Consider the following 27,136-nt stretch of genomic DNA (forward strand, 5'->3'; position numbering starts at 1 on the left):
TTATGACTCATATTAGGTTCACTTCTTAACTAGTTCTACTTGAACGGAAAGAAAAATAGAGTAACCTCCTAATTCCTGAAGCCTGGGAGGTAGCATGGCGTTAATCAGGCATTTCCCGGTTCGTGAAAACAAACTATGCCGCGTTAGGTAAATCAAGTACTCCTTTCAAGTCCTCCTTCACTCACAGCTGGTCTCCTTTACGTGGAAAAACGGCTCAAGTGTATGGCAGAACACTCGCCATTAACCCAACACAGCCCAAGTGAACGCTATGGAAGCCATCGCCAACAAGGCCTTTCTACTCTGGCAGACGAGTGATCTCCTTCTGACCTTCTGACAATTACTGTTTCTTGAAGGACTCCACTAGGTCCTTTCTTATTTCCTACAATTTTATAGATTTCTAGACTTGGGATGTTTGGCATTAAGAAGTTAATAGAAATGACCATTGATATTCAAATATTTAATTGGTCATGATTTTTTGAACACCTTGCAAACAGCAACGCTATTTATTGAAATATTTTGTTAATTGACATTATATATTAAATCTTAGAATATTTACCTTAAAAATAGGGGGGTGGGGAACTGAGTGTAGAAATGGCACAAGAATATATTCTGCTAAAATAGGAAAATACGAAATGAGATATGACAGTGAGCATATTAGTCAAGAATCTATTGCCAAAAAATGCCTAAAAAGAAGGTCAGAAATGGTCTACACTTTGAATACAAGTTACTCAGGTTCTGGGCCACAGGACCATGTTATTTATGAAATACATTATTAAAAGATCTTGTCTCTCAAATGAATCAAACATTCAATCAATAAAAAGGCACTGGACCTCCACTATGTACTCAGCCCTGCACTCAGAGTGACACAAGCCCAGACATCGCTCAGCACAGCCACATGTACCGCCGTGTAGCAATGCCTGAGGCTCAGCCTCCCTACCTCCTCCCTTACTTATTCCGAAGGACTCATTACAATTAAGAGAAAGAAACCACTCTCCAGAAAGGAGGGCAACTCCCGCAAATGGAGGACAATGACTCGGTCATTTTTATTTAATAGTAGAGCCTTTTGAAGTCCAGAAGCCCATGTAGGTTTATTCTTCCTTCTCTGTCTTCTACGTGCCTGCAGTGGCAATGACCCAGCCCCACTCTTCCCTAGGATGAGGCTAGATTTTGCTTCTCTGCTCCCAAGGAGCAGCTAGGCCCATGTCCACCTTGTGAATGTATATTTCTCAGAAACCTCAAGAAATTAAGGGGTCCCTGGACAAGGCAGGATTTGGGTATTGGTGGATCTCCCAAATAGTATGCCCTTTTTAAACAATCCACAATGAAAATACGACCTACCAGCAGCCTTCACTCGCCCCACACTATTTCCAAAGTTCGGCTTGTCCCTTTTGGAGCCAGCTCCCCTAGGAGGGATATCAGACCAGGCACAGGGCTTTGAAAGGCACATTAAGACTGTTATTCTTACTTGAGGAAATGTTAAAAGGAATAAATACTTTTTTAGCCAAGATCATGCTGACATGAAAATGATGTCCTAGGACACGAGGGGAGAGCAACCAAAAGAATAAATGTTTCTGGCTGAAACTCTTCTCCAACTTTTCCTGTAACTCTACAGGAACAAGAAGTTCCAGCAAGCAAAAGAGTTCCTTTCCAGGTGTTATTGTGTGGACCAGGGCTAACGCTCAATACTCACAATCATCTTCAAAAAGTTCCCCATCTCAGGAGCTGGAAACTTTCAGTCTTCTTTGAAACAAAACTCTGGATTGACTTCAGCCTCTGCTAGCTAACAGGGAACAAAGCAGCTTTCAATTTAAAACCAGCCAGGTATCCTAATCTAAACAAACTATCAGAGGCTATGCAAATTCACAGTTTCCTTCTGGCCCCATCACTGGTGACAGGTTTACAAAGACAAGCCCTGGCTATTTGACCCCCAAGAGTATTGAGGACCCTGAGGCCACATTAGCATACATTAGCCAAGAAAGCAGGCTGCGGTAATAGGTGCCCAAGAAAGCTGTGCTATAATTGGAAAATCACATGAAAAAATGCCTGTGGGTCTAATTCAGTAATTATAACTTTAACTTGACCAGTAAAATAACAACTATGTTAATAGAAAGAAGAAGAAGAAAAAAAAACTCCACAGGAACAGCAAGAATAAATATTTTTCCAGTGTGCATGGAAAAAAAAAATGCCACAAGGGAGTTGGATGAAACGTAAGTGAAAAAAGAAAGATAATTTCCAAGAGACTCAGAGCCAAAGGCTGAATCTTGGATTTATTGTGCTTAAACTTATCCCTCTGTCTCTCACACACAATCCTTCTATCATGCCCCGCCCCTTTCCAAGCAATCACCAAATCCTATCCATTCTGTCTGTAGAGGTCTCCAGAAGGCATCCAGGTCCCACTGGCCCCTCCCTAATCACTTGTAGCAGATTCAACTAGAGCCCCGGTGCTGGCCCTGGGCCTCTGGCTCAGATGTATGTTTTGCCCTCTGCTGCCCTGCCCTGTGTCGCAGGGGGCTGCGTTTCCTAGGTGGGGTTCAGACAATGGGAGGTGCCAGAGGAAGGAGTTTGGAGAGTTGGAGGGAGGGAGAAGCTTGAATATTTCGCCCTGTCACTCTCTGCCTTAAGTACTGTCACCTGCAGGTCTCCAGCATGGCTCCAGGGCTCCAGTACAATCCTTGCTTCTGCCCGTGTCCTTGGCACCTGGGCTCCAACATGACATTTGCCCTTGTCCCTCCAGCCTGGAGGTAGAAGCAGTTTCCTAGGCTGCCTCAATATACCCACTCTGGCCCCTCAGTTCTTCCATTACTTATATAACCTATACATTGTCTCCACCAAATCCCCTTGCTGTAAAGACTTAAAGGGACTTCTGTTTTCTGGGTTGAACATTGACAAGTACAGTCCATTAAAATTGGACTCTGTACATTTCACGGCTGGACCCCCTAACCCATCCTAAATGTTGAGACAGGATTAATTTTCCTGAAGAGTACATCTAAACATCCACCTCCCTTTTTTAGCAACTTTAATGAACTTCCATTATCCGTTCCGGTACATTCTAAAACTTCAGGCATTCAAGGGTTACTCTCAGGGTTTTTTGACAAATCTTTATACCAACTGTACTATTATTTACTTTTTCTTTAACAAATTTCCTGCCCTGGCTGGTGTGGCTCAGTGGATTGAGCACCAGCCTGAGAACTAAAGGGTCGCTGGTTTGATTCCCAGTCAGGGCACATGTCTGGGTTGCTGACCAGGTCAGGTCCCAAGTAGGGGGCTCACAAGAGGCAACCACACATTGATGTTTCTCTCCCTCTCTTTCTCCCTCCCTTCCACTGTCTAAAATAAATAAATAAAATCTTAAAAAAAACCAAATTTCTTTACTAAAGTTTTGATTAATTTGACACACTTTAAAATATATAGCACCATATTATGTTAAAATACCCACGATCAAGGTCTTGCTATGTTAAATATAGATTTTTCTAATACATATTAAAATAAATATATATCTAAAAAACTAGTGGTTAATATATTATCTAAAATGTGTACTGTGTCACTAGTAGCCAACTTTGGGGGCCTCTGGTCTCCTGAATTAAGAGCACACTTGTGCCTGCTCCTTCACACACCCATAGCAGTGTGGCCGCAAAGGAGGTGTTCAGCCTCATCTCAGCTCTTTACCGCTTAGCCCCTGGGAACGCAACACAGCCCGGGGGGTTTCCGGTGTGGACTCTTGAGTGACTCTGAGTTCAACTCTTGCCTCAGACACTTACCGTCTGGGTGCCCTTGGGGGATTTGTTCCACCTGTCTGTGCCCCACTTTGCCCATCCATACAGTGGCATCAATAATACCCATCCTATGGAGTCGCTACGATAATTACCTGAAGAAATACCTGTGACACCTTCAGGACAGTGTTTACTGTGCTGTAAGCACTCAGTAAGTGTCAGCTGTGGTAATTTTCTCACTCTGACCTGCTCCAGTCACATCGGACCCTCGTTCTTTTCCTGGAAAGAAATTTACAAACTACCCTTGTGCCTTCATCTTGCACCTGGCTTGCCTTCCCTAACTTTCAGAACCCTACGCATTGATTGTAGCAAACTGTAAATTTTACCTCTTTAAGAAACCTCTTCTCCTGTCTCTCCTTCCCTAATAAATCTCCTCCACCCTTTGGATATTGTGAGATCTCTGTATCTCTCCTGTTACACATATCACATTCTGTCCTGGGATTTGGATGTTTACCTCCTGTTCCCCATTGGCTTCTAATCTTCGGAGGGAAAGATCCCTGTCTCCAGGCAAATCCTGCCCAGCCACAGCTCCCCTATCCCACAGAAGGGATGCACAACAAAAGCTGCTTCACTGGCCCCATGGCTCCAGGCGGTGCCCTGGAGCATGGGCTGCCCTCCCTGCAGTGTCAGGAGCGGGCCTTTCAAGCAGCTGTGTGTGTGCCCCGAACATTCATGAAACAGCCCTTCACCTAATTCACAAGTCAACTAAAATAAATATTTTCCTTACGTTTATAGCCTCATACTTTCAAGATGCCAAACTGTCAAGCTTAACTCAGTTCTGAATTCTCTTTCTAAGTCCTGTAACAGCTCACCATTGTATAGTGGTTTCCAGTTTATAATGTGTGTCCACTATATCAGTTCATGTGAGCTTTGCAGCACTCTTTGTGGGAACTCTCTGCATTTTACAGATGCAGAAAATAAGACTTAGGATAAATGCCTGTGGAAGACCACATGGCTCAGCACATTCAGACCACAGATGGGGCTGTGCACGGTGATAGGCTGAGATCTGGTTCTCTGATCCAGCTTGTTGGTGAGGAGCTGTTGCCATGGTGATACCATACTGGTGAGCCACAGAGGCAGGCATGTCTCTTAGAGCCACAAAAAGAGCCTGAGAGTGTAAGAGGTTAGTTCCTCATAAATGACCTCATTTTCTTAAGTTATCCAAAAGAGCTGCATCTCCCATTTGACTTTTCCACTTACTTTACTTTCCAAACTGGAAGAGCCTATCTTTAGATAATAAACTCACATAAAGACCATGCCAGCCAATAGCAAGCCCCTAGGACCACCTGAGCATCTTGTCAGATCAAGGCTCTCTGAATCTGGGACTCTCGCTCCGTGCACAGTTTTTGCCTTTATGCACTCCACACTCGCTGGGGCCAGGGGCATGGGCACCTTGCTTCTAAAACGTACCAGGTCATTGCACTACCACAGGAAGTGACTGTTGGTGGCTGCCTGGAAATCTGCTGGAGGCTGATTCTGAGCAAGCAGGGAGGAGTACCATTGACGAGGGATGCGGGGTGGTTTTCTGACCTTCATCAATAGTGTCTTGTATAATATCTTAGAAAATGACTTAATCAGTGAAGCTGACTCCATGGTGCAGGTGTAGTCTCAGATCAGAAGCAATCTGGGAGACGGAACACTTTTACTTCAAGCCACCTGGGACCACACTTCTCATTCAACTGAGTACATTTGGGAAATGAGGGAAAGGGTAATATACCCTAACTATGATACAGCTGAGAGTTTCCTGCATTCTAGCCTGTCTCTATAACTCTACTTTCCTGTCCATAGAAATGAAGGGATTGTGAAGATGGTCACCGACATCCCTCCATCCGGACCAGTCTATGACTCTAAACATTTCAAGAGTAATAAACAAACAAAAAGCAATGCATACAAGCAAATAATTGGACCCTGGTGTGTGTTTTCATGAAACAGACAATACCAAAGACTTTGGTTAATTCTGTGCCAGAGAATGAAATCATTTTCAATGTGCTCAACAGTGGAAGGACATTGGCATATTACTTTGTGCTCCCAGAGATAAATATTCACAAATGACTTCATGGAGAGGTCAGGAAATGTAGCTCCCTTGGCCAAAGGAAAACTGCTCTTCTCTTGCCAAAATCACCAAAAAACTTCATGTTGCTAAATTCAGTGGTTTTTCTTCGTCTCTATCTAAACTGTGTTCAACAGAGATGGACACTCCCACCTGAAAACACTCTGTTCTTGCGGCTTCTGAGGCATCCCTGGGCCTTGGCATATCTTCTACCTACCTGGCCCTCTCATTCCAGTCCCCCTCGTTGGAACCTGCTCTTTGTCCACTCTAACTCCTGGAAAGAAGGTAGAGGGCTTGGTCCTCCACCCTCTTTCTCTTCTTTATCTATACTAACTCCCAAGCTGATCATCCATTCCTGGGCATTCAATACTAGTTGCCTGCTGATAATCTCCAATTTCTCTCCCACCCCGCTACATCCACTTGAACTCCCAACACCCATTTCATGCTGTCTACTGGACATTTGCATTTGAAGCTCTATCAAGGGCCTCAAACGGAACTCTGGATTTCCCGTCCCCACAATGGCCCTCCCTTCTGGGTCACTCTCTCCCATTCTTCTCCATCCCTCTAAATGGCACCACTATCCATCCGGTCGCTCCAGCCGATTACCTAGAAATCACTCTTGATTATTCTGATGTCCCACACCCATTGCACTAATAAATCCTGTTGGCTTACCTCCAAATATATCTCAAATCCACTCACACCACAGCCTGTACCAAAATCAAAGCCACAATTATCTCTTGTGTGCATTACTGCAAAGGCTTGTTTCCTAACTTCCATTCCTCCTCACTCTTCTACTAGTTTTTTTAATGAGGTATTTATTAGCATGTCTTTTTGGAGACTTTCATACCCCCAATCTGAAAAGAAATTACACACAGAAGTTGTTTTCAAATTTATTCTCCACAAAGCAGCACTTTATTTCACCTTATGAAATAAAATTCATACTTAAATCTCTTCAATGGCTGCCCATCTTAACTACATTGAAATCCAAATTTCTCACCATGGCCTGACCATCTCCCCAAGAGCTGGTCCTGCCAATCTCCCAACTCTGCTTAGCTCACTGTGCGCCGGCCACACTGGCCTTCTTGCTGTTCCTCCATCACATGCAGTTCACCCCTCCTGCAGGGCCTTCGCCTGCTGACTGTCCACCTGGAACACTCTGCACACCCCCTCCCCAGTGAGCGGCTGCTCCTCCTCCTCCTCCTCCTCCTCACTGTATTCTCAGTTCAGTGTCAGCTCTCCCACCATTAACTGCTGCAGGTGGTCCCATCCCTCTTCCTCTCCCGTCACCCTCTTCATTTTATTCATAATGTGCCTGAATTAATTTTATCTGTTTATGTGTCCACTGCCAAAACTCCCCACCAAATTGCAAGCTCCTCAAGGGCAGGGTCTCCCTGTCTTCTGGGTTCCCAGGCAAAAGCACTAGCCCCCCTACTCCCAGACATAAGGGTGAACTTTACAAAGCAAAAGTCAGAGCAGGTCATACTTGCTCAAAACTACCAGAGGCTTCCTATCTCTTTCAGGAAAAAGTCTGCTCCCCACGGCCAGCTCTAGGCTGACACCTCCCGGCCCCCAGGCCCCCTGTGACCTTATCCCCTCACACATGTGCCTCTCTCTCACTTGTACAGCCACACTGGCTCCCCCGCCATTACCCAAACACACCATGTGCTACACTTATTCTCTCTCGCTCAGAGGCTGGCCCAGCCTCTGGCCAGCGTTTCCTCTCCAAGACTCTTCTCCTGCCCACCTGAGCCAAAACAGCACCCTCCCACCCTATTCTATCTCTCTTCTACCTGCCATGCTATACTGTGGTGTGTTGTACCCTTTACCTTAAGCTCCCTGTCCCCCCCCCCCAACCCCACAGGTGCTGCATGTGAAATGGATTATATTATTCTGTTCACTGTTGAATGCCTGGCATATATAGGTCCTCAGGAGATCCTTGTTGAATGAATGGATGATCTGTTCTTGCTGAAATCTGCTAAGTCTTTCTAGATTGGGCCTGTCTGGGTAGATTACACCTACATAACACAAAGATTTATTCTGATGGAAACTGCCCATTCTTTTCAACAGACTGGGCCACGGCAACAATACCTGTGAGTCAGTGAAGAGGCCACACCTGTAGGGAAGAAGACCCCTTGGCCCAGGCCCTTGTTGCCACCGCACTGAAGGTGCCTCTTTTCCCTTGAATTTCAGTTTGTAGTCAGTCTACCCATTTGTAGACTTGAAGCTTGTTTTCAACATTCTAATTCTGCTGACTTTGGGGACACACGTCTTTGGAGAGAGTCAAGGTCGCCATGAGAAAGCTGACGTGTTCTGGGCCTGTTTGCTGAGAGGAGGAGCTGCCCAGTAGTGTACGCTCAGACCCCAGATTTCTGTCTTACTGCTACTGTGGACATCGGTGCCATGGCATTCCACGCACGGATCCCTCATTTAGCTGTCTTCGGTGTTCCAAATACCAACAATGAAAGCAGCACGGAAAAAATAGGCTTAGCTTAAATGAAGCTTAACTTAAATTACACCTGCTGACCTTTTTATTTTGTATAAAACTTTTTATTGGCTATAAAACACAATGGTGACTTCAGATATACATTAAGTACGCTCAAAACTCAAATATTCTTTTTCCTATAGTCCATCTCTTACAACCCAATTAGTACATTTCCAAATATTTACTGAGTTTCTTAGTATCTATCCACCTAGCCCTGATGGAGGAGTGGGGATCATTGGGGGGATATATATATTACGTATCTCACAGTTCTCTCCTTCTGAACAACCATTCTGATTTCTTAAAATAACAATAATAAAGACGGGGAAAAAGTAACAAAATGAAAGAGCAATTCCAGGAACTTCATAATCTTAGATAACCAAAGGGCACTTTTTATTTTTAATCTTTATTGCTTTTAATTTTTATTAAATTTATTGGGTTGACATTAATTAATAAAATTATATAAGTTTCAGGTGTATAATTCTATAACACATCATCTATATTGTGTATTCACCACCCCAAGTCAAGTCTCCTTTCTTCGCCATTTATTCCCCCTTTACCCTTTTCTACCTTCCCCACCCCGCTTTCCCTCTGGAAATCACCATACTGTTGTCTGTGTCTGTGAGAGTTTGTTTTCCTCTGACTAATCCTCTCACCTTTTCCACCTGGCCACCCAAATTCGCTCCCCTCTGTCAGCTGTCAGTCTGTCTGTTCTCTGTATCTGAGTCTATTTCTATTTAGTTGGTTATTTTGTTCATTAGATTTCACATATAAGTCAAATCATATGGTATTTGTCTTTCTCTTGACTGGCTTATTTCACTTAGCATAATACTCTCCAGGGCCATCCACACTGTCACAAAAGGTAACATTTCCTTCTTTGCTACAGCTGAATAGTATTCCATTGTGTAAATGTACCACCGCTTTTTTATTCACTTATCTACTGACGGCCACTCGGGCTGCTTCCAAATCTCGGCAATGGTAAATAATGCTGCAGTGAACATAGGGATGCACATATTCTTTCAATTTAGTGTTTCAGATTTCTTTGGAGATATTCCCAGAAGTGGAATCACTGGGTCATAAGGCAGTTCCATTTTTAATTTTTTGAGGTAATTCCATACTGGTTTCCAGTAACTTAGAGTTGAACTTCTGCTGAGAAAATGATCCCTGTTGGGTAGACTGCTGCTAGGGTTGGTAGGGAAGCTGGACTCTGGTGGCTTGTTCAGCCTTGGATGGGCACGACTGATACAGCTGAATCAACAGCATCAAGGACAGACTGACAACACAAAAAGGCCAAGAGCTTTAGTCCATCTGATTCATCAATGAGGTCTGAATGGTAACATTTCGCCAGATCATTAAAGACACATTTGGCTCCCTTTGAGCCAAATACCAATTCTACAGCCCATTCATTGAACATATTTTAAGTGCTCTTATAGGGCTGGGAATAGGCCAGGGAGGCCAAGTACAGAGTTAGAGCCTGTCGTTATTTATAATTTTGATATTATGGAACTTTTGCATTCATTTTGTGTTTTAAAATAGTGCATTAAAATACTATGCATCTTAATTCCTGAGTTGGAGTTTTGATGCCTCCTCAAATTTTCCACCAAGGTGAGTGCCTCACTTGCCTCACCCTCGCCCCAGGTCTGGTTTATTATGTGTAAGGCATTTCACTAATGCACATGGGGCATTAAGAGAAGGAACTGCTAACTTCTAGAACTGTAATAGCATAATAGGAGGAAAAAGATATGTTCTTAAATAAGGGCAATAAAATCAAAGAGTGGTAAGTGTTTTAAGAGAGGTTCAAAAGTAATGACAGTGCTTTGGGAGCGATGAGGCAGCATGGACACCATGACGAGCCTCACGCCCCCACCAGCCACTTCTAGCTGTGGGACAGCAGGCCGACCACTTAACCACGAGTCACTTCCACTTCCTCATTTGTGATCTCGAGGGAATGTCACCCATTTCAGGGGGCTCCTGTGAGATGAAACAGGGCAAAGTATATAAAGCAGGCAGGGGCCCACGCTCAGTGGCAATGACTAGTATTAGCAGACAGAAACGAAATCACTGATGAACTGTCTAGGGCTAATCTTTCACTGCTGACTACTAATGATTTTATTTTTATTTAGTCAAAAGTCAAGACTGAGAAGCATGCCTTTCTTTAGCTAAGCTAGAAGTTTTATCCAAGGCACAGTTATTACCCAAAGGGACAGTTTGTAGGGTCCAGAGACTGGTGGTCTCTGCTCCCTCCAACCTGTAGGACGTAGGGAATGGAGAGGGTCTGGGCTGTGACAGTCCTCGGTGGTAGTGACTGAGGTGACGTATTCAAACGAGATGGACCTTTCTGGTTACCACATGCATGGGAGTGGCCTGAGGTGTAAAGTGACAAATATCAGGTTTATTTATGTACTTGTCCTTTTGTATCCAACACACCTGTTGAAAGAGATACCATGCTTCCTCTAGACCAGACTCCTTGTTTTCCCACCTGTGGCCTTGGCTCCTGCTGCCCCTGACATTCCACAAGACCTACGAGCCACACCCTCTTGGTCACATTCCGACCTGTATTTCAAGGGCCACCAAGAGGCCTCCTCTTACGCACTCAGACCCAGTCTTGCCAGCTCTCATGCACCTCTGAATTTCCAGGACCTTCTGCATTTTCCTTGCCAAGGTACTGGTCTCAATGAGAGTTCGGATAGTCACTGTTGATATATCTTATTTCTTTTACTTGACTGCCAGCTACTTAAGGACCAGTACCTTTTATTAATAAGTCACTGCTGTTACCTTCCTTGCCTAGCACAGGTAGAAACTGTTAAATGAATAAAATTAAGCTAAAGGTATCATTCTGAATAACAGGCCACAGGCCCACTTAATTCATGGTGTTGTAAAACACATGTTCACATCCCATGGAAGAGACTTCGGAAAAGTTAAACTCTGAACTGCATTGTCTTCACCCATAATATGTACCTTCCTCAATGGGTCATTGTAGGAATTAAAAGAGAGAAGAATTTTCATGTCCTGTGGGTCAAAAGACGTCACCTACTGTAGAATGAAAAGACAGAGAGACTGAGCTCACCTACTGCCTTTATTCCAAGGTGAAGGCCTTTCCTTGTCCTCTGGTCTGTGTGGAGTCCTCTGCTTATATCCTGACTAATTGAGATCCTAATATCTTTGTGCATAAACAAATCAGGCAAATATTACATTTTTCTTTTCTTTTGCATGAGGATACTTGACTCATTTTCAAAACAAGATGATCAAGATTATCAAGGAACACAAGTTCTACTGGAATTTGTCCAGGGAATGCCGAGTAGTCGTGGGGATGCTTCGAGCATGAGACTCTCGTAGAAGCTCCCCCAGTAATCTCATGTAGAACTTGGAACCAGGTAGGAATTCTGTGGTCCCAGGGCCCTGTGCCATTTGTAAAGGCAAATACTGATTTCAAATTTCTTCAAATTAGATTTTTTTTTTTTTTGGTGGTGGTGGCTCCTGTGTATGAAACACCCTGGAGGAAATAACATCCTTACATGGTTCTCTTAGTCATTCACTTCAGAACTTAAGTATAAAAGTTTCTTGCCTCAAAGTGCAGTGGAGGAAAAAAAAAAGAATATTGCAATCGGTATCTCCTCCACAGAACGGAGACTGGAGACTGGGGCCAGAAAACCTGTTAAAAATGCAGTCCAGCCACCTAGGATCCCTGTGAGCCATCTCTGTACGCCTCGCCTTCCTTAACCCCCAAATGAGGATGAAAATAGGACTCAGTCAACTCCTGAAGCCGTTGGGAAGATAAAATTAGTTAATAACATCAAACACACAGAACAGTATATAGATGAGAGAATTCACTCCATAAGAGTCAGCCATTACTATAACGGCTATTATTATTTCTAACACAAAGATCCTTTGAGACCCCGCATTAAGGGAGAGCAGGAAAACGGTAAAATTGCAGAGTGGTTATCTTCTTAGTCTTCAGAGACAAATGTAAGCTCAAGTCCAGGCTCCGCCAATTACGTACTTCACGGCTTTGAGCATATTGACAAATCTCTAGGCCCCAGTTTCTTCATCCACAATGAGGACCTTCCTCGTTGGGCCACTGTAAGAATTCAGTGATAGTATAATGCAAGGCATCGAACACGGTGGTTGGCATGTAATAACTGTTCAATAAATGTTATATAAAATTATTGTTGTTATTCATTTTTCTACTAGTTTTCTGGCTCAGGGCCAACATAATCACCCAATGCTCAGTACAGGCCTGCAGATATCACTTTGGTCTTTGAGTTTGTTCTAGCAACTCTGAAATGAGAGCGAAGGATGAACATAAAAATGATCATTGATGTATCCATCCTCGAAATATTTATTAAAACATGGCAGGCATCCTCCCCAACTCGCAGCTGAGGCACTTTGACGACGTGTCCTTCTGTAACGCACCTGGTTGCTGGGGACTGAGACTGAAAGGGGACTGAAACAGAACCTCGTCAGCCTTTCCCTTTATCAAACGTGGCCAAGGAAAAGTCTGAATTCAATCATCTGAGTCTCAAGTGCGGAGTCTTGACCACGATTCACCGCACATTTGGATGGCACGGTGGGGAATATGACGGTACCTATTTTTCCAAGACCCATTACTTTTTCTAAGAATTCTTAGACGACTAGGTTAATATTATGCTCAGCAAGGGATTGCTCATAAATGTCTCCCAACTTATTTTATGACAGGAATGTAATAAAAAATGTATGAATGACTTCCTGATAATCAAAATGAGAAATAAATGGAGTTAATTAAAAAATATAAACCATTTTGTACCCTTTTCCAGCAGTCCAGCATCCAGCAATTTTTATTGTGAGTAGCTGAGTTGTGGAGAGGCGAGAGGCTTGAGGGAATTTCTGAGGCACAGAGAACCTTTCTCAGCATTCAGCTGTTTCAATTGTTACACAAAAAGGCCACCCTTATCCTCTCTCAAAAGTTGTTAAATAGCGTGTTTGACAGGCTCGAAGGCCACTTGGGTCACAATGAACATGACATTGTTGGAAATTATTGATATGTTCTTTAAATGGGGGGGGGTCTAAAAACTTGAGATTAATGTTCTATATTTAACAGAATTCTCTTTTGAATTCAATTCTCTTGAAAGCATATGTGTATGGAAAGTAAGCAAGTCCCAGTTCAGAAGCCCAAGATTAAAAAAGAATCGTGCCTCAGGCCAATACTCTGGATCTTTAGATGTGTTATCTCTGACAGCAGTTCTCTTTATTATATAATATTTGGCAGAGAACGATGTGTTGGTAGTTTGTGGAGTATTTATGTGGACAACAAAGATGAAAATATGTAGGGCTAATACTATATAACCTAAGATATACTAGTTTTTTTTTCCCAGTTATTCCTAAGTATCACATGTGAGTTCAAAAGGGTCTGTTCTTTCGTGTTGACTCTTTAAAAAAAATGATACCACTGTTCACTCACATTTTCCTCATCAGGATTTGTGGGAGAGGGAAGAAGTTTTCAGAAACAACGATGTGATTTCACAGGCTAAATATGGGTTTTCAAAATTTGTAATGGAAAACTAGAGTTTCCATAAAGCTTATATTTTTAAATTGGCTAATACAGGGCCAATACAGACTTAAAAAAGAAAATTCTTCAACATCTATTATCCATTTTTAATAAAGTCACCAAATAGAAGAAATCTGTAGAAGCTTAAAAAAGAAAACTTCTGACGTTATAGTTTCAGACAAAATGGTCTTAGTCATAAAGTAACTAAACACAGAAGGCAGCTTCACAGTGCAGTTAGGGCATATTAAAGTCATCTTCGTTATAAGCATGGCCCCAAGTAACACTTCAGCTCTCCTTGGCAGCGAGGCAAAAGTTCTTCAAATAAGGAATGGAAATTTCTCCCATCATTGAGCTAAGTTATATATCTCTCTGCTGTATAGCAACATTGCCACTCTGTTAAGAGTAGCAGAATAAATAAGTACCAAACTGCTCGCCTAGTAGGGCAACCAGCTTGCAAGAACACATTTATCTCAGTACCCTTTCAATTCTTCCCAGTGAGAATGGGTGAATTAGAAGTTTAGGAGTATTCCTTAAACTGCCAAAGTATTTTAGGTCAAACTATAAACTTTCCCTTAAGTTCCCTGCCAGAATTATGTTGGGGACTGAGAAGAAAATCCTCCCAACGTTTCCAAGAGTAAACTTTAATCTATTATGGAAAAAAATAAGTAAAATTACACTTCCCTGTCTGTGCTTGATGTCTGTTTGATTCCAGAGGCTCGGCACTGCATGACAGGCACAGCAGCTGGAGCGGAGGCCCAGAGCTCGGGGAAGGAGCTAGAGCGTCGGGACATTAAATATTTGGCAGAAGTTCCCCACTAACTCTAGAGAAACGTACATCTTGCCGGTCTGTCTTCGCTGGTGTTGACCTCTGTACAAAGGGAGGGAGCTCAAGCCTTTGGAGCCAGGTGGGCTTGAGTCGATACCCCGCTCTGTGTTTTCTTGAGGATGTTACTGTCATCTCTCTGTGTCCCGTCCTTCCTCATCTGTAAATGCTGATAATAACCATCCCCAGGATCACTGTGAAGGTTAGGTGTGATGAGAGTAAGTGTGCATGGCCGGTACCATTAAATGCTGCCTACAACCACAGACGCTGGCTGCGCAGGAAGCTACTGTGCAACTATTTCATAAGGTTTCACTTCGCACTTCTCATTGGGAACTACTCCTTTAACAGAAATAGAATATGCTCTGCTATTAAAGTTTCCAAAACATCCTCCTGTAGCTTATGGAGGTTTGTTTTACTTTTTGATAAGTATGTTCCAGGACATAACATAATTACCACAGAGTCAGCCCAATATCCCACATCCTCTACATTTACAGTATAAATAAAATTTTGCACATTTTGAGGTTGACACTTAAGTGTTATTGAGCCACTCTGGGCTTGAGCTCTTGGGTTATGTGGACTGAAGAAATCTATATGTTCGTGAGGTTTCTGAATTGTCTGGAGATCAGGCCTGAGATAGAGTAAGTAAGGAAGCCCCCTCTCTCCTGAATCTTCTTTCTTGCAGGTCCCTTTCCCTCACTTCATAAACAAGCTCGAGTCTCCCCTTTCTAAAAAGCAAAGCAAAACAAAATATGAGCCCTTCTCAAGTTTCTTTGTAGGAATGGTTAAACCCTTTAAGGGAGGACATCCGAACTCCTTTGCTGAGAATTGTCTGCCAACTGCCTATATCTCCCCTTCAGTCTTCCACCAGAGCATCCCAGTTCTGCCCTCATCATTCCCCTGAAACTGCACTCACTCATTTCCAACAGACAAGTCGTACTGTGTCCATCCCTCTGCCACTCTGGATCCAGCTGATCTCATCCTGCTTTTGAAACTCTTAACTTCTTTGAGCTGTGGGCCTGCACTTTCCCAGTTCTCCCCATGTAAGTCTGGTTCCTCATGTTCCTTTCACTCCCCCATTCCTGTCCTAGGCCTAATCCCTAAATGTGAGTTTAAGGCTCTGCCCTCAGCTTCCTACTGTTAACACTTTATAGTTCTTCTTGGGTGCTGTAACCTCTGCTCCAAATTTTAACCACTATCTGTATGCTATAGATTCCTGCAGCCATAGTCCCACCCAGACTGTACTTGACCTTCCAAATCTTACATCAAAGACCAGCTGGATACCTCCACCTGATTGTTTCCCAGGCAACTCAGAACTGAACACACCTTCTACCCTAACAAATGGTAATAAGTGTACTTGACAGGTACCATGAACTGCTACCTGTGGGTCACGGACCCTGGCTGCGTACACAGGAAGCTATTGTGTATCTATTTCATTAGGTTTCTCTTTATACTTCTCATTGGAAATTATTCCTATGAAGAAATAAAATATGGATTTGAAATTTCCTCAACTGCTGGGACCACCAAACAAACAAGTGTCCAAACTAAAAATCTGGGAGTCTCTCTCCAATCACTTAATCATCAATTGCTCCCACCCAATTAATCATCAAGTCCTGCCAATCTGTCCTCTTCTGGTGGTCTATTTTACTCCCTCCCTTTCACTCCTACTTTCTCACCTGTCCTACTTCAAACCCTCATCATCTCTCAGCTGGACCACTGGGTAGTCCCCCACCTCGCCTCCCCAGTGCCAATCTTATCCCCCTCAAATGGACCCTCCTCAAAGCTGCTGGACTGGATAGCAGGCCACATAGCACTCACCGTCTGCAGGATAATGGAAAAGCAGGTCCAGCAGTGCAGTGACAAACGTCCAGTGGCAAAGTCTCACAAATGGTTCCTCTAGAAGGATCTTGCCTACATTTTGCATCTCTTTATTATTGCCCATTATATAGCTCTTTAGACTTGCTGTTAATTCTCAGAGCTAATTGATACCCTTCCCATAAACTCCTTTTCTGCTTAAAGAGCCCACTTATGCTGTTTACGATGAAGATCTTTGACTAGTAAACAGTTCCATCTGCTCCTATCATAATTACAGATTTGTATTTCCTCCTGTTGGTCCTTTGCTGCTGCCAAGGGCAGGGACCATGACTACGTGTGTGCTCCCAGTTCTCCTTGCACTCCAACTACTAATGCAGTACCTGATGCTTTCTCAAATGCTTGTTCATAGAATGAATATTAGGAGCTTTTTCTGTAAAACATATGATTCCTCCAGGATACTATAAAGTTATGGTAGAGTACCACTTGTTTTCTTTTATGATCTTATTCTTAGCCTCAGAATTCCCCAAAACACAAATAACTTTTTCACAAAGTGGAGAAGGCAAATATTTTGGCAGATTTCACCGAATCACAAACCTAATCCATTGGTTTCTCCATTAGCCACATCAGTGTGTAAGAGATTCTTTCAGCAGCAGACAAATATCTCCTGGTTTTTACCCATCAAGGTGGGTACTGTTGATGCCTCACACTTTAGTTCTTGGTAACAACAGCTCTCAAAAGCTAGTTCAAAGTTTGGTTATCTTTTGCCAAAAGTTCTTTTCAGATCAAGCAGTGTTACTCTCGGGGTTGCTTTGTGATTGTTTGTGATGGCAGAGGATCAAGTGACTCAGGCAGCCCTGATGGCTAAATGACCCAAGAGCTGTTTGTGCATTGGTATGCCAGGGTGACACAGACCACATATTGGTGAGGCCAGCTGAAATGCTGCTTCCCCATTATATTTGGAAATTACAACATGAGCCTCCAAAGTCTTTGAAGTCCCATGGTAGGAAAGATTAAACACAACTTCTTTCACTACAGGAAATAAAGTCAAGGCTTTTCGAGAGTTTTAGAGATTGGTTAAATCAAAGTGTTTGTTGATGCCACATACCATTTGTCAGGAGTGGTGGGGAGGATCCGTGTTCAGAAAGATGCAACACTCTGATGTGGTGTAGGGGTGGGGACCCCAATAAGGAGACACTTATAAGATTTACAAGGTGAAAAGTGAAATGAAGATGTACAAGGTAGAAAGTGAAGACAGACTTGGGAAGGGAGAGAGGTTCATTTGCGGAAACTCAGGGAATTCTTCAAGGAAGAGCAGGACCTTAAAAGCATGAATAGGATTTAAATAGGCCAAGACTGGGCAGAATAATACAGCTGTTGAGAACAATGCAGCTAGAGTAAAGAGGCCATCAAGTCAAGGGCGTGTTGAGTGAGTAGCACATTAGGAATTAATGAGAGGGCAGAGTAGAAATACAATTTGGGGCAAATCATGAAGGGTCTTGAGTGCCAAGCTTGGCTTTTTGTACTTTATCTTGTGGGCAATCACCACGGGACGGACGAAGAAGGCATTTCTTCTCACTACCCCTGGAGGGGCAGGGAGTTGGCAGCCATTCTAAGGCACTGTCCTCAACTTGGATGCATATTGCAAAAACCTAGGAAGTTTGTTTATTTGTAGTACTTGCTCTTTTGTGAACAATGCCAAGTATGGCCCCATTTTGGGCCAAATAAATCAAAATTTCTTGGTGTAGGGCCTGGACGTGACCATTTTTAAGGAAATTTTTAGGTGTTTTTAATGTCCAGTCAAGGTTAAGAACCATGTACCCAATGCATAGGTATAAGAATTTATTTATAAAGCCCTGGCTGGTGTGGCTTAGTAGACTGAGCGCCGGACTGCGAAGCAAAGGGTCATTGGTTCGATTACCAGTTAGGGGACATGCCTGGGTTGCAGGCCCAGTCCCCAGTGAAGGATGCACGAGAAGCAACCACACATTGATATTTCTCTCCCTCTCTTTCCCCTTCCCTTCCCCTCTCTCTAAAAATAAATAAATAAAATCTTTAAAAAAAGAATTGATTTATAAATGTTTAGTTTGGGTCGGGATTGCTCTGCTGACACTAGGTATGACACCACGCTTTGCTTAATTAAGTATGGCCTCATGGATGTAGTGGAAATTGCTGATGTACTGTTAGAGTTCCTTACCCTTAAATATTTTTCTCATTTTTCACTAGTAGTACATTTTTCTGTGTTAAACACTACCTTTTTTTCTAAAGTGGGGTAATCAGCACATACGAAAATCAGGGTTGACCAGCCAAGATGACCAGAACATGTTCAGCTACCTGCTGGCTCTATTTATTAAAACAAATGGATTCCACTCAAATTCTTAAAAATCAAATATTGTTTAGTAAGAAAAGTAGGACTACTGGTAGGGTGACCTACCAAGGAGATTCTGCTATTTTAAGAATCAGGATCTTTTTTGAATACTATATCCTAAGATGCAAGTCACGAAACATGGTAACTGTAGGCTAACAGATGGAATATGGCAATGAAGGGAGAAAGTTCTGTGAGAAGTTACTTTTTTTCTCCCAATACATGGTGACCCCAGCTGACTTCTGCAATTATGAGAAGGGAAATATCCTAAAGATCCCCAGGCCGCAGTTGAGCATTTGGCCCAGAGCTGGGGGGCAGCTTCCCACTGAACAACTCTAATTTGAGTAGGGAGAACCCCGGACTGGGTGTTGGCCTTGGTAGACAGGGATTTGGCCAAAGTGTACATCCAGAGAAGTCAGTCAGGGCAGGGAGGAGCAGGCAATGACCGGTCCAGGCAGGTGAAATCCCAAGTAGAGGGGTCAGGCAAGAGAATTCAAGACCCTAGACTGACTGATAGGGATACCAAGGGTTAGGGACGCTTGGAGCCTGGCTGATGCTGGGGCACCAGCTCTGTGGGGGGATCCGGAGGAAAGAGCAGGCTAGGGCGGGAGAGTGATGGGGCAGGCGCAAAGCGCTCCAGACCCGAACTGAGAATGTAGAGGGAAAAAGTCTAAGTCCTTGGGACAGTATAAGCCAAATGTGAACTTGGTCTTGTTACTTGACCTCCATACCTCATTCAACCACACAAAAGTCAGATGTCCTGAAAGGCACATGGGTGCTCAAAATAGAGGCAAATGATAAGAAAAACAAAGTCCTTCTGGTTGGAATGAGGAGCAAATGACAAAACTGTAATCAAAAGAAAATGAGACTCTCATTAGCTCCCCAGAAGCTGTGTTGGAAAGCTGTTTGAATTAGAACACATGATTGATAAACTACAAATTTAGTAACAGTGAGAGTAAGAATACTAACAGGTTACATGTATAAAGTGCTCACTGTGTGTTACATGTATTAATGTATTCAATCTTCACAGCAATCTAACGAGATGGGTACTTTTATTACCTCCATTTTACAGCTAGGAAACCGAGACACAGAGAGGACACATAACTTGCTCCAGTCCACACAGCATAAAAGGGCAGAGTCTGGATTCTCATCCAAGCCGTCTAGCCTAGAGTTTGTACTAACCACTAGGCGAAGTGGTTTCTCACGATGAGGAATTACCTTTGAAGGTGCAGAATGAACCAGAAGCACAAATGAAAATGCATAAGGATTTTTTAATCATCTAATACTTCATTTACTTATTCAACGAATTCATTCATTCAACAAATCTTAACTGAGCATCTACTATATGCCAGACCCTTTTCTATATACTGAAGACTGCAGACAGGTGGGTCCCACACATCTGAAAGGGTGAATAAATGCACTGCATGGCCTAGAGCGTAGTGTTATGTGGCTTTGGTAGGCCCACACACTTTGGAAACCATGTTCTTTCACATGAATGAACTACAATTACATCTCTAACAAAGAGTTTCTACAATGTTATAATTAACACACCAAAGCTCCAGGGTCCAGGACCCACTGGAGACTGGGATGAGGCAGCAATGCCGGAGGGAAGAGCTGGTGAAGAGCAGAGGAAACAAGAGGGAGAGGTTGTCACTGCCTGGGCCAGTGACTATGACTGGCAGCTTGTCTGGGCCCAGTGTGCCACCCCGTAAAATAAAGATGTTGTACTGGATGACCTCTAAGGCTCACCTCTAGGGTCGAGGAGTCCAGGCAGACCAGAGCAGAGCCAATGCCGGGCTCAGCTACAAGGCATGACAGCCACACTCAACCTGACAGCAGCAGTAGCCAGGTGGCTGGGGAAGGCCACGTGATACAACTGCAGGAAAAACACAGCAATTTCTGGCACTGGCCATCTCTCCGAGAGACATCCAAGGGGCAGCCTGAACTTGCGCTGCCCTCCAGCCTCTGTAGAGCATGGGGATTGTGTTTCTGCTTAGAAGGCGCCAGGAGACCAAGAAGCAGAGGAGATGCAGATTCACGCAGGCCCAGGGGTGGGAATGCCCTGTGAACTCCTGATTTTAACATGAGATGCCGAGTGGGCCCCCCAGTGTTAGGAAAGGAGCTGTGATCCGCAGGAAGGGAGGATAGCTCCTTCTGTCCCAGGAATGCCCCCTGGGACCCTTGCCAGATTTTGTGCTCTAACTGGTCCTCAAGAAATATCAGGCGGTATTTATCACTATTTATAATAACTGGCACATGACTGAGTGCAGAACTGAAACTCAGATGGCCAAGTGACCGGAAGTGTCTTTAAGAGAGAAGGAAGGGGTTGGGGTGAAGAAAGAAGGTATCAGAGGCGGCACACACATGTACTTACAGTGTGATTTCGGCACATTCGTCCACAGCCCCACCCTCACTAGCTTGGTTGTGCCAAGCCTGCCTCAGACACCAGCACTTGCTCCCGGGTACAAATACCATCCAAACTCTTCTTGTATTAGGCAACTTCTCAAACCCCGACCCCCACTGCTGCAGAAAAAAAAGCCTTCCCTATAAAAAGTGCTTTGAATTTAATCTTTTACCTTCTCTTAACTGGAAACATTTCAGTATCTACCTTCCCTACTGTGTGGCTCAGCGCTCCAGACTTCCAGTTAAGGAACAGCGCAAACACCTACCTGGATCTGGGTTCCACCCCTCCCGCTTCCTCAGGTCGGCAGAAGGAATTAGGTTAAAGGTGCTAAACCAAAATATCCAAAAATTAGAGTGAAGCCAAAATCCACCTGATGACTAATTTGAACTGACTCTTTGGATGCAAGACCAACTTTCCGTTCTCTAAGACTCCTCAGCCTAAGGGCTTCTGCCCCCACGGCTGGCTTCGGGGACATGCAACCAACAGTCTCGGTTTCGGCGGTAGACCACCGTTCAAAGGAGCTCAAATGTGCTCTCAGCTACGAATGAATAAAGAAGGTTTTTATAGGATAACACTGATCCTGGATTTCATTCAAAACTAAAATGTAGAAGCGAGTTCAAATTTGTGCCTGACATAATCTTACTTGCCTTGACAAGTTAGGGAAGATAAAAGAAACTCTCCAAAAAAGATGAAGGGAAAAAAAAAAAAAACACAAAACAATCATTGACAAAACTAGACAGCGGAGGCGGCTAGATGGCAGGGGCTGGTCGCCTGCACTAGTGTCACCCCCTGTTCCTGGGCTGCCTCCCAATGTGGTACACGACCCAAGCCAACACACTGCCCTGTCCAAATTCACCCATTCTGTGACCAGTGGAGAGCAAGCATATTTCAAAGTGCCCATGAACTATGAGACATTGGAATTGTAATTGGAGAGGCTTAGAGAACTAATACTAGAAATAAACTAAAGAGTTGGACCTCAAATATAATTTCGGGCAGCTGGGGAGATATTTTAAGACAATTACTCCAAGTTTTAATCTCCTGTGATGAAAGTCTAATTACTCCCTTCACTGGGCATTAGCATTGTTCTCTCCACTATGAATTACGGACCAAGGACATAAAGAAAGCGCCATTTGTGTTCCAAATACTGTGGGCGAGTGTCTCTGAAACCTACAACTCTCTGTGGCGGCTACAGCGCACAGAGGTAGATGGAACCCGCTTCAAAGAGTTTTTGCAGCAAGATGAAGGACATTTGCAGAAAAGCTTGTGAGATGCTTGCCAGATTTCAGCTTAGGACTATTTTGTTATCTTTAATTTGCCAACCTAGAAACAGGTTTTTATAACAAATTCTCAGCGACGGCTTCTCAGCAGGCAACCGCAGCAGCTGGCACACAACCAACTCACTGTCCCTCTGGAGTGGACTGTTATGTCCAAGTTCTAATCTTTGAAAAACTCGATCTGTAAGGACTGAAGCCTAACCTGCTTGCTCTGCCTGGAGTGCCCAGAGGAGAATGAATTAACTCCCTCCAGCCAAACCAGTAGTCCTAGCCTTGAGCCAGAAAGCAGTGACCGTTAGAAGTTAGAGAGAAAGGAAAAGGGGAAAGCAACAGTGCCTTCATTATACTATTAAACCATAATCACCTTTTCCTATAAGAATCTTCCTGTTTTCCCTGAAGGGGGCCTGTTTAACAGCCGTTGGGGCAGAGGTGCCAACTCAGCAGAGAGCACTTCCTGTGGGTCTGGGAGGCCGGGAGTCCAGCAGGCTGAGGCATGCCCACTGGCCCAGACAGCAGCAGGCTGTGAAGGGGCCACCATCCTGTCCGGGCTGGGGATGGAGGCTCCTGGATTAATGGGTGATGTTTATTTCCTTGTCTCAGGGTCAGGACTAGGCTGAGGCAAGAGGGGTCCTCGGGCACAAGATTTAGGGTTTTTTACTCTCAGGGTCAGGAAAGTGGCTCTTTTACTCCAGTCCTAGATCCAGTTCCCTCCTGTTTTACCCCTAACCACATAGCTCAGAGCTGGCCACTCAAAGATACCATGTAATATGGACCATCCATTAGAATATTCTAAGGCTGAGATCCCCTCCTGTGCAAAAGGGGCAGGACACCACCACCCAGGAGAGTCAGAGAAGCTAATGTATGCAGAGCCCCAAACAGAAGCCTGGGGCAGAGGAAACCGTGATGACAGTTCCTACATCCCACCCAGGGCTCTGGGCCCACCCTCCTCCCGGGAACCAGCTTGGAGGACTGGAGGCCTGAGGACAACTGAAAAGAGAAGCAGGTTAGCGATTGTCCTCCCTGCTGCAGTATTTTTTAAAGGAGGCTCCTTCCCAATGCAAAGGGCCTGGGGCTTCAAACTCCTAAAGGGGGGGGGGCAGGGGGAGAGGGGACACCCAGTGCCTGTTGCTGGGCACTGGAGAAATATTTATTTTGACTCAGTGAAGGGTAGGAGGATACATCTGAAGACCCCGCATTCACACTTTGTCACCAGAAGCCAAATGGAATGTAGTGGTGAGACCACAACCACCACCTGCCAGCTGTGTGACCTCAGGCCCCAAGTCATGGACTTGGTTTCCTCTTTGCCAAGCACCAGCGCACACACACAGCAGGAGCGTGAGGACAAGTCATGCCGCAAAACACTGAGGGCCCACAGAGTCACGCATGGAGCCAGTCCTGCAGGATGTCGACTGACCACCACAGAGGATGATGACCTGCCAGGGGCACACAGACCGTGGGTGACAATCATTGACTGTGCCCCCTTCTCCCTTCCCTCACAGAGTACCGAGGGGAGGGACAAAGTCTTAGGGCTTCTACCCACAGGCCAGGTAAACAAAGGACACCCGGCCCCACCCCCATCTCTGCCTTGGCCATCCTTACTGCACAGCTGAGGTTTGGAAGAAGGACCCCAGACGCACACATTTCCTCCCAAGGGGATTTAACTCCAAGCTATCATTACCCCCGTGAAAGGGCCAATCAGCAGGAAGCAGGTTCACCTGGGTTCCAGGACACTGAGTCTCCTTACCTTCCTCATTTAAAATCCACGGCTGGAACGCAAACACAGAGTCGAAGCCACAGGTGTTTTCCTCAAAGGCGCAGGATCCCGCGGGCAGGTCCAAGGCACCGGCAAGCTGCAGGGCTGCGGGCACAAAGCGAGTTTCAGTTCGGGCTCGGCCCGGGAGCGTTTGCACCAACTCGGGGAGCCCGTGGGAAACTACCTAACGAAAGTGAGGGGAAGGCGTGCAGGAGGGGACAGGTGAGGGACGCACTACATTACCCTCCCCTCCCCAATCCTACCCCTAGGGCGCTTCCACTGCACGAACCCGCACCTCCACCGCCACCCCAGGCTTGGCTTGGGGAGCAAGAATAGCAGCTGCGGAGACGGATCGCGAGGCGCCCTCGGCCGGCTCAGCCCAAGACCAGAGCCAGGAGACGGGAGTAGCAGGAAAGGGAGAGGGTCACGAGAGCGCTCCACACACCGGGTCCAGGCCTTACCTTTCATTGCCAGGAGGAATACCCTTAACCGCATGGTTGCTTTTCAGGGCGGAGGACCGGAAAGGGGCGCAAGCTGCCAGCCCGCTGGGACCAGCTGCTCCCAATGGAAAGGAGCGTGGGAGGCGGGGGCGCCTGGGACCGGGGGCGGGAGAAGTCGAGAGGCAAAGCGTGCACTTGGAGCTGCTCTACTTTGCAAAGCGGCTCCCGGAGCTGAGCGGAAAACTGAAGGTGCCTAAATGGAGAGCGCCTCTCGCTCTGCTGCAGCCGCGGTCTGACCGCGTCCCTAAGGAGGGCGGCCCGCGGCACAGCTGGTCCTGGGCGAGGATGGGGCTGGGCGGGGAGGAGACAACTACACACTTTTTTTTTTTTTTGGAAGGCTAGCCTGGAGTGGCTGGGAAAGGAGAGGTCGGGATGCAGTGCCTCTGCTCAGGATTTTAAAGCTTGGGACCAGACCCCTTGCAGACACTTGGAGGGGTCTGGCCCATGCGCGGCGGGAACCAGCTTATTTCTGGGGACAGCCTCTCCGCATCTGGCATGCCAGTCCTGCAGGGCTGGCCCTAATTTTAACTTCTCCCCAGAATGGAAGAGGGTGGAATTCTCCTAGGAAAATCTAGAGGAAATTTTGGAAACTGTAGGGTGGAATAAGCTTCCTATCTCACGAAGTTCAGCGTTTGCGGCCCAGTAATGCTAACCTTGAAATACCACCCCACCGTTTTTAGCAGTGGAATGCCTGGCATGCCTGGTGCTCAGCCTCCCCTCTGTCCAGGGAAATGGGGGCATTCCTCCTCTCCAGAGAGCCATGGCACATTATCAGGAGGTTTCTAAACTGAGATGTGGGCCATGGGGGTAGTGACGCGGGGGAAGGGTTTACTGTGAGGTACCTGGGAGCTACAAATTTGCTTTGAGCATGTAGTGGGTCTTTAAAATTGTTCTCTTCCAGTTAAAAAAAAGTGTGGGTTTTTTTTTCCCTTTCCAATCTTCATTATAATTTTGTGCAGGCAATTTTATGCCTAGGAGAGTGGTCTCAAACTTGAGGGCGCCATCAGAATCCCTGGGAGGACCCCACCATTAGAGTTTCTGATCCAGTAGAACTGAGGTGGGGCCCGAGGTCTGCACATTCCTAACACATTTCCAACTGCTGATACTGATGCTGCCAGTCTGCAACCACACCTGGAGGACCACTGGCCCAGCAAACTCCTGTTCAACCACCAAAGCCCTGATCCCCCGCTGACACCTGGCTCCTGGTGTTTCTCCTCCTTCAGGGGCGGCGCCTTCTCGCCTCCACGGCTGTTTCTTGTTATCTCTCTGACCCCTAAACGCTGGAGTGCAGCCAAGATCTGTCCTTTTATCTACTTCTTTCTCTACTCACTTCCTCAGTGATTTCATCAGCGTTACAGTTTGAAACACAAAGGACAGCCCAACAACTCCTGAATTTATATTTGTAGCCCAGACTGCTCACTAACTGCAGACTTTTCTCACTGCCACTTTAACATTTTCATTCGGATGCTTAAGAGCTATTGCATACTAACAGGTCCCAACACCAACACCTCCTGTTCCTTTCCAAACCTGCCTTCCTCGGCATCGTCTTCTTCTTAGATAAAGGAAACTTTCTCCTTCAGTTGTTCAGGGCAAAAAAATTAGTTAGCCTTGACTCTACCCTCCTTCTCGAGACATTACCACATCCTGTCCGTTCAGGATTCAGAGGACAGCAGGGGCTGACCATGCTCCACGCCCTGCTGTGACTGCCCTGATGGGAAGTTACGCTCGCCAGCTGGGGAGACTGCAGCAGCCTCCCAAAGGCAGTGTCCCACGTCTCTGCCTTGCCCACCTCCACTCCATCCCTAATACGGGAGTCAGGAGACCCTTTTCATACAGAAACCAGGCTGTGTCACTTCATGGCTCAAGACCCCTAACAGCTTCCCAAATCATTTAGCAAAATCCAACTCTTCACAATGACCTACCGGGTCCTACAAGACCTGTCCCCACCCCCTTATATCTCTGACCTCACCTGCTCTGCTTAGTCCGGTCTAGCTACGTGCCCCTCCTTGCCGGTCCTTAAGCACAGTCTAGCTGCCCTCTCAGAATGCTACGCTGGCTGTTTCCTCTGCCTGCAGTGCTCTTCCCGGGAAAGCCCTGTGACTCCGGCTCCCGCTGCCTCCAGACCTTTACTCAGCTGTCACCTTAAGTGTAAGAAAACTCCACAGTCTTCCCCCTAATAAGAAAAAAAAACAAAAAACAACAACAAAAAAAGCAAAAACAAACAAACAAATGAAACCCTGAGATCCTTTTCAAGTCAGTTCAGAAATTCTTCATGAGCTTTCTGTAAGCAATAACTCAAATGATCTACAATTTGTCTCATGCGTACGTCTGTATTCAGTTACTTTGCCTCAGTTGGTGGCTAATAATAATAAACAACATTGACCA

General features: G+C 45.3%; 1 protein-coding gene across 3 annotated transcripts in view; it reads right to left on the reverse strand.

Moving 5' to 3' along the window:
• MAMDC2 (MAM domain containing 2) overlaps positions 1-25,148 on the reverse strand; it is a 125,723-nt gene extending 100,575 nt beyond the window's left edge. Inside the window, exons 1-2 of one of the 3 annotated variants that reach the window (XM_024555239.3) lie at positions 24,713-25,120; positions 24,243-24,356 (exon numbers count right to left, since the gene is read on the reverse strand). In XM_024555239.3, the coding sequence (XP_024411007.2) occupies positions 24,243-24,356; positions 24,713-24,746 (148 nt within the window). In that variant the 5' untranslated portion in view covers positions 24,747-25,120. Of the gene's footprint in view, positions 1-24,242; positions 24,357-24,546; positions 24,655-24,712 lie in introns of those variants that run through there. The other 2 variants (XM_045191264.2, XM_024555247.3) reach the window with 2 other exon arrangements.
• Between the last annotated feature and the right edge of the window lie 1,988 nt (positions 25,149-27,136).

This window comes from Desmodus rotundus, chromosome 1 (genome assembly GCF_022682495.2).
Source record: "Desmodus rotundus isolate HL8 chromosome 1, HLdesRot8A.1, whole genome shotgun sequence".
Lineage (NCBI taxonomy): Eukaryota > Metazoa > Chordata > Mammalia > Chiroptera > Phyllostomidae > Desmodus > Desmodus rotundus.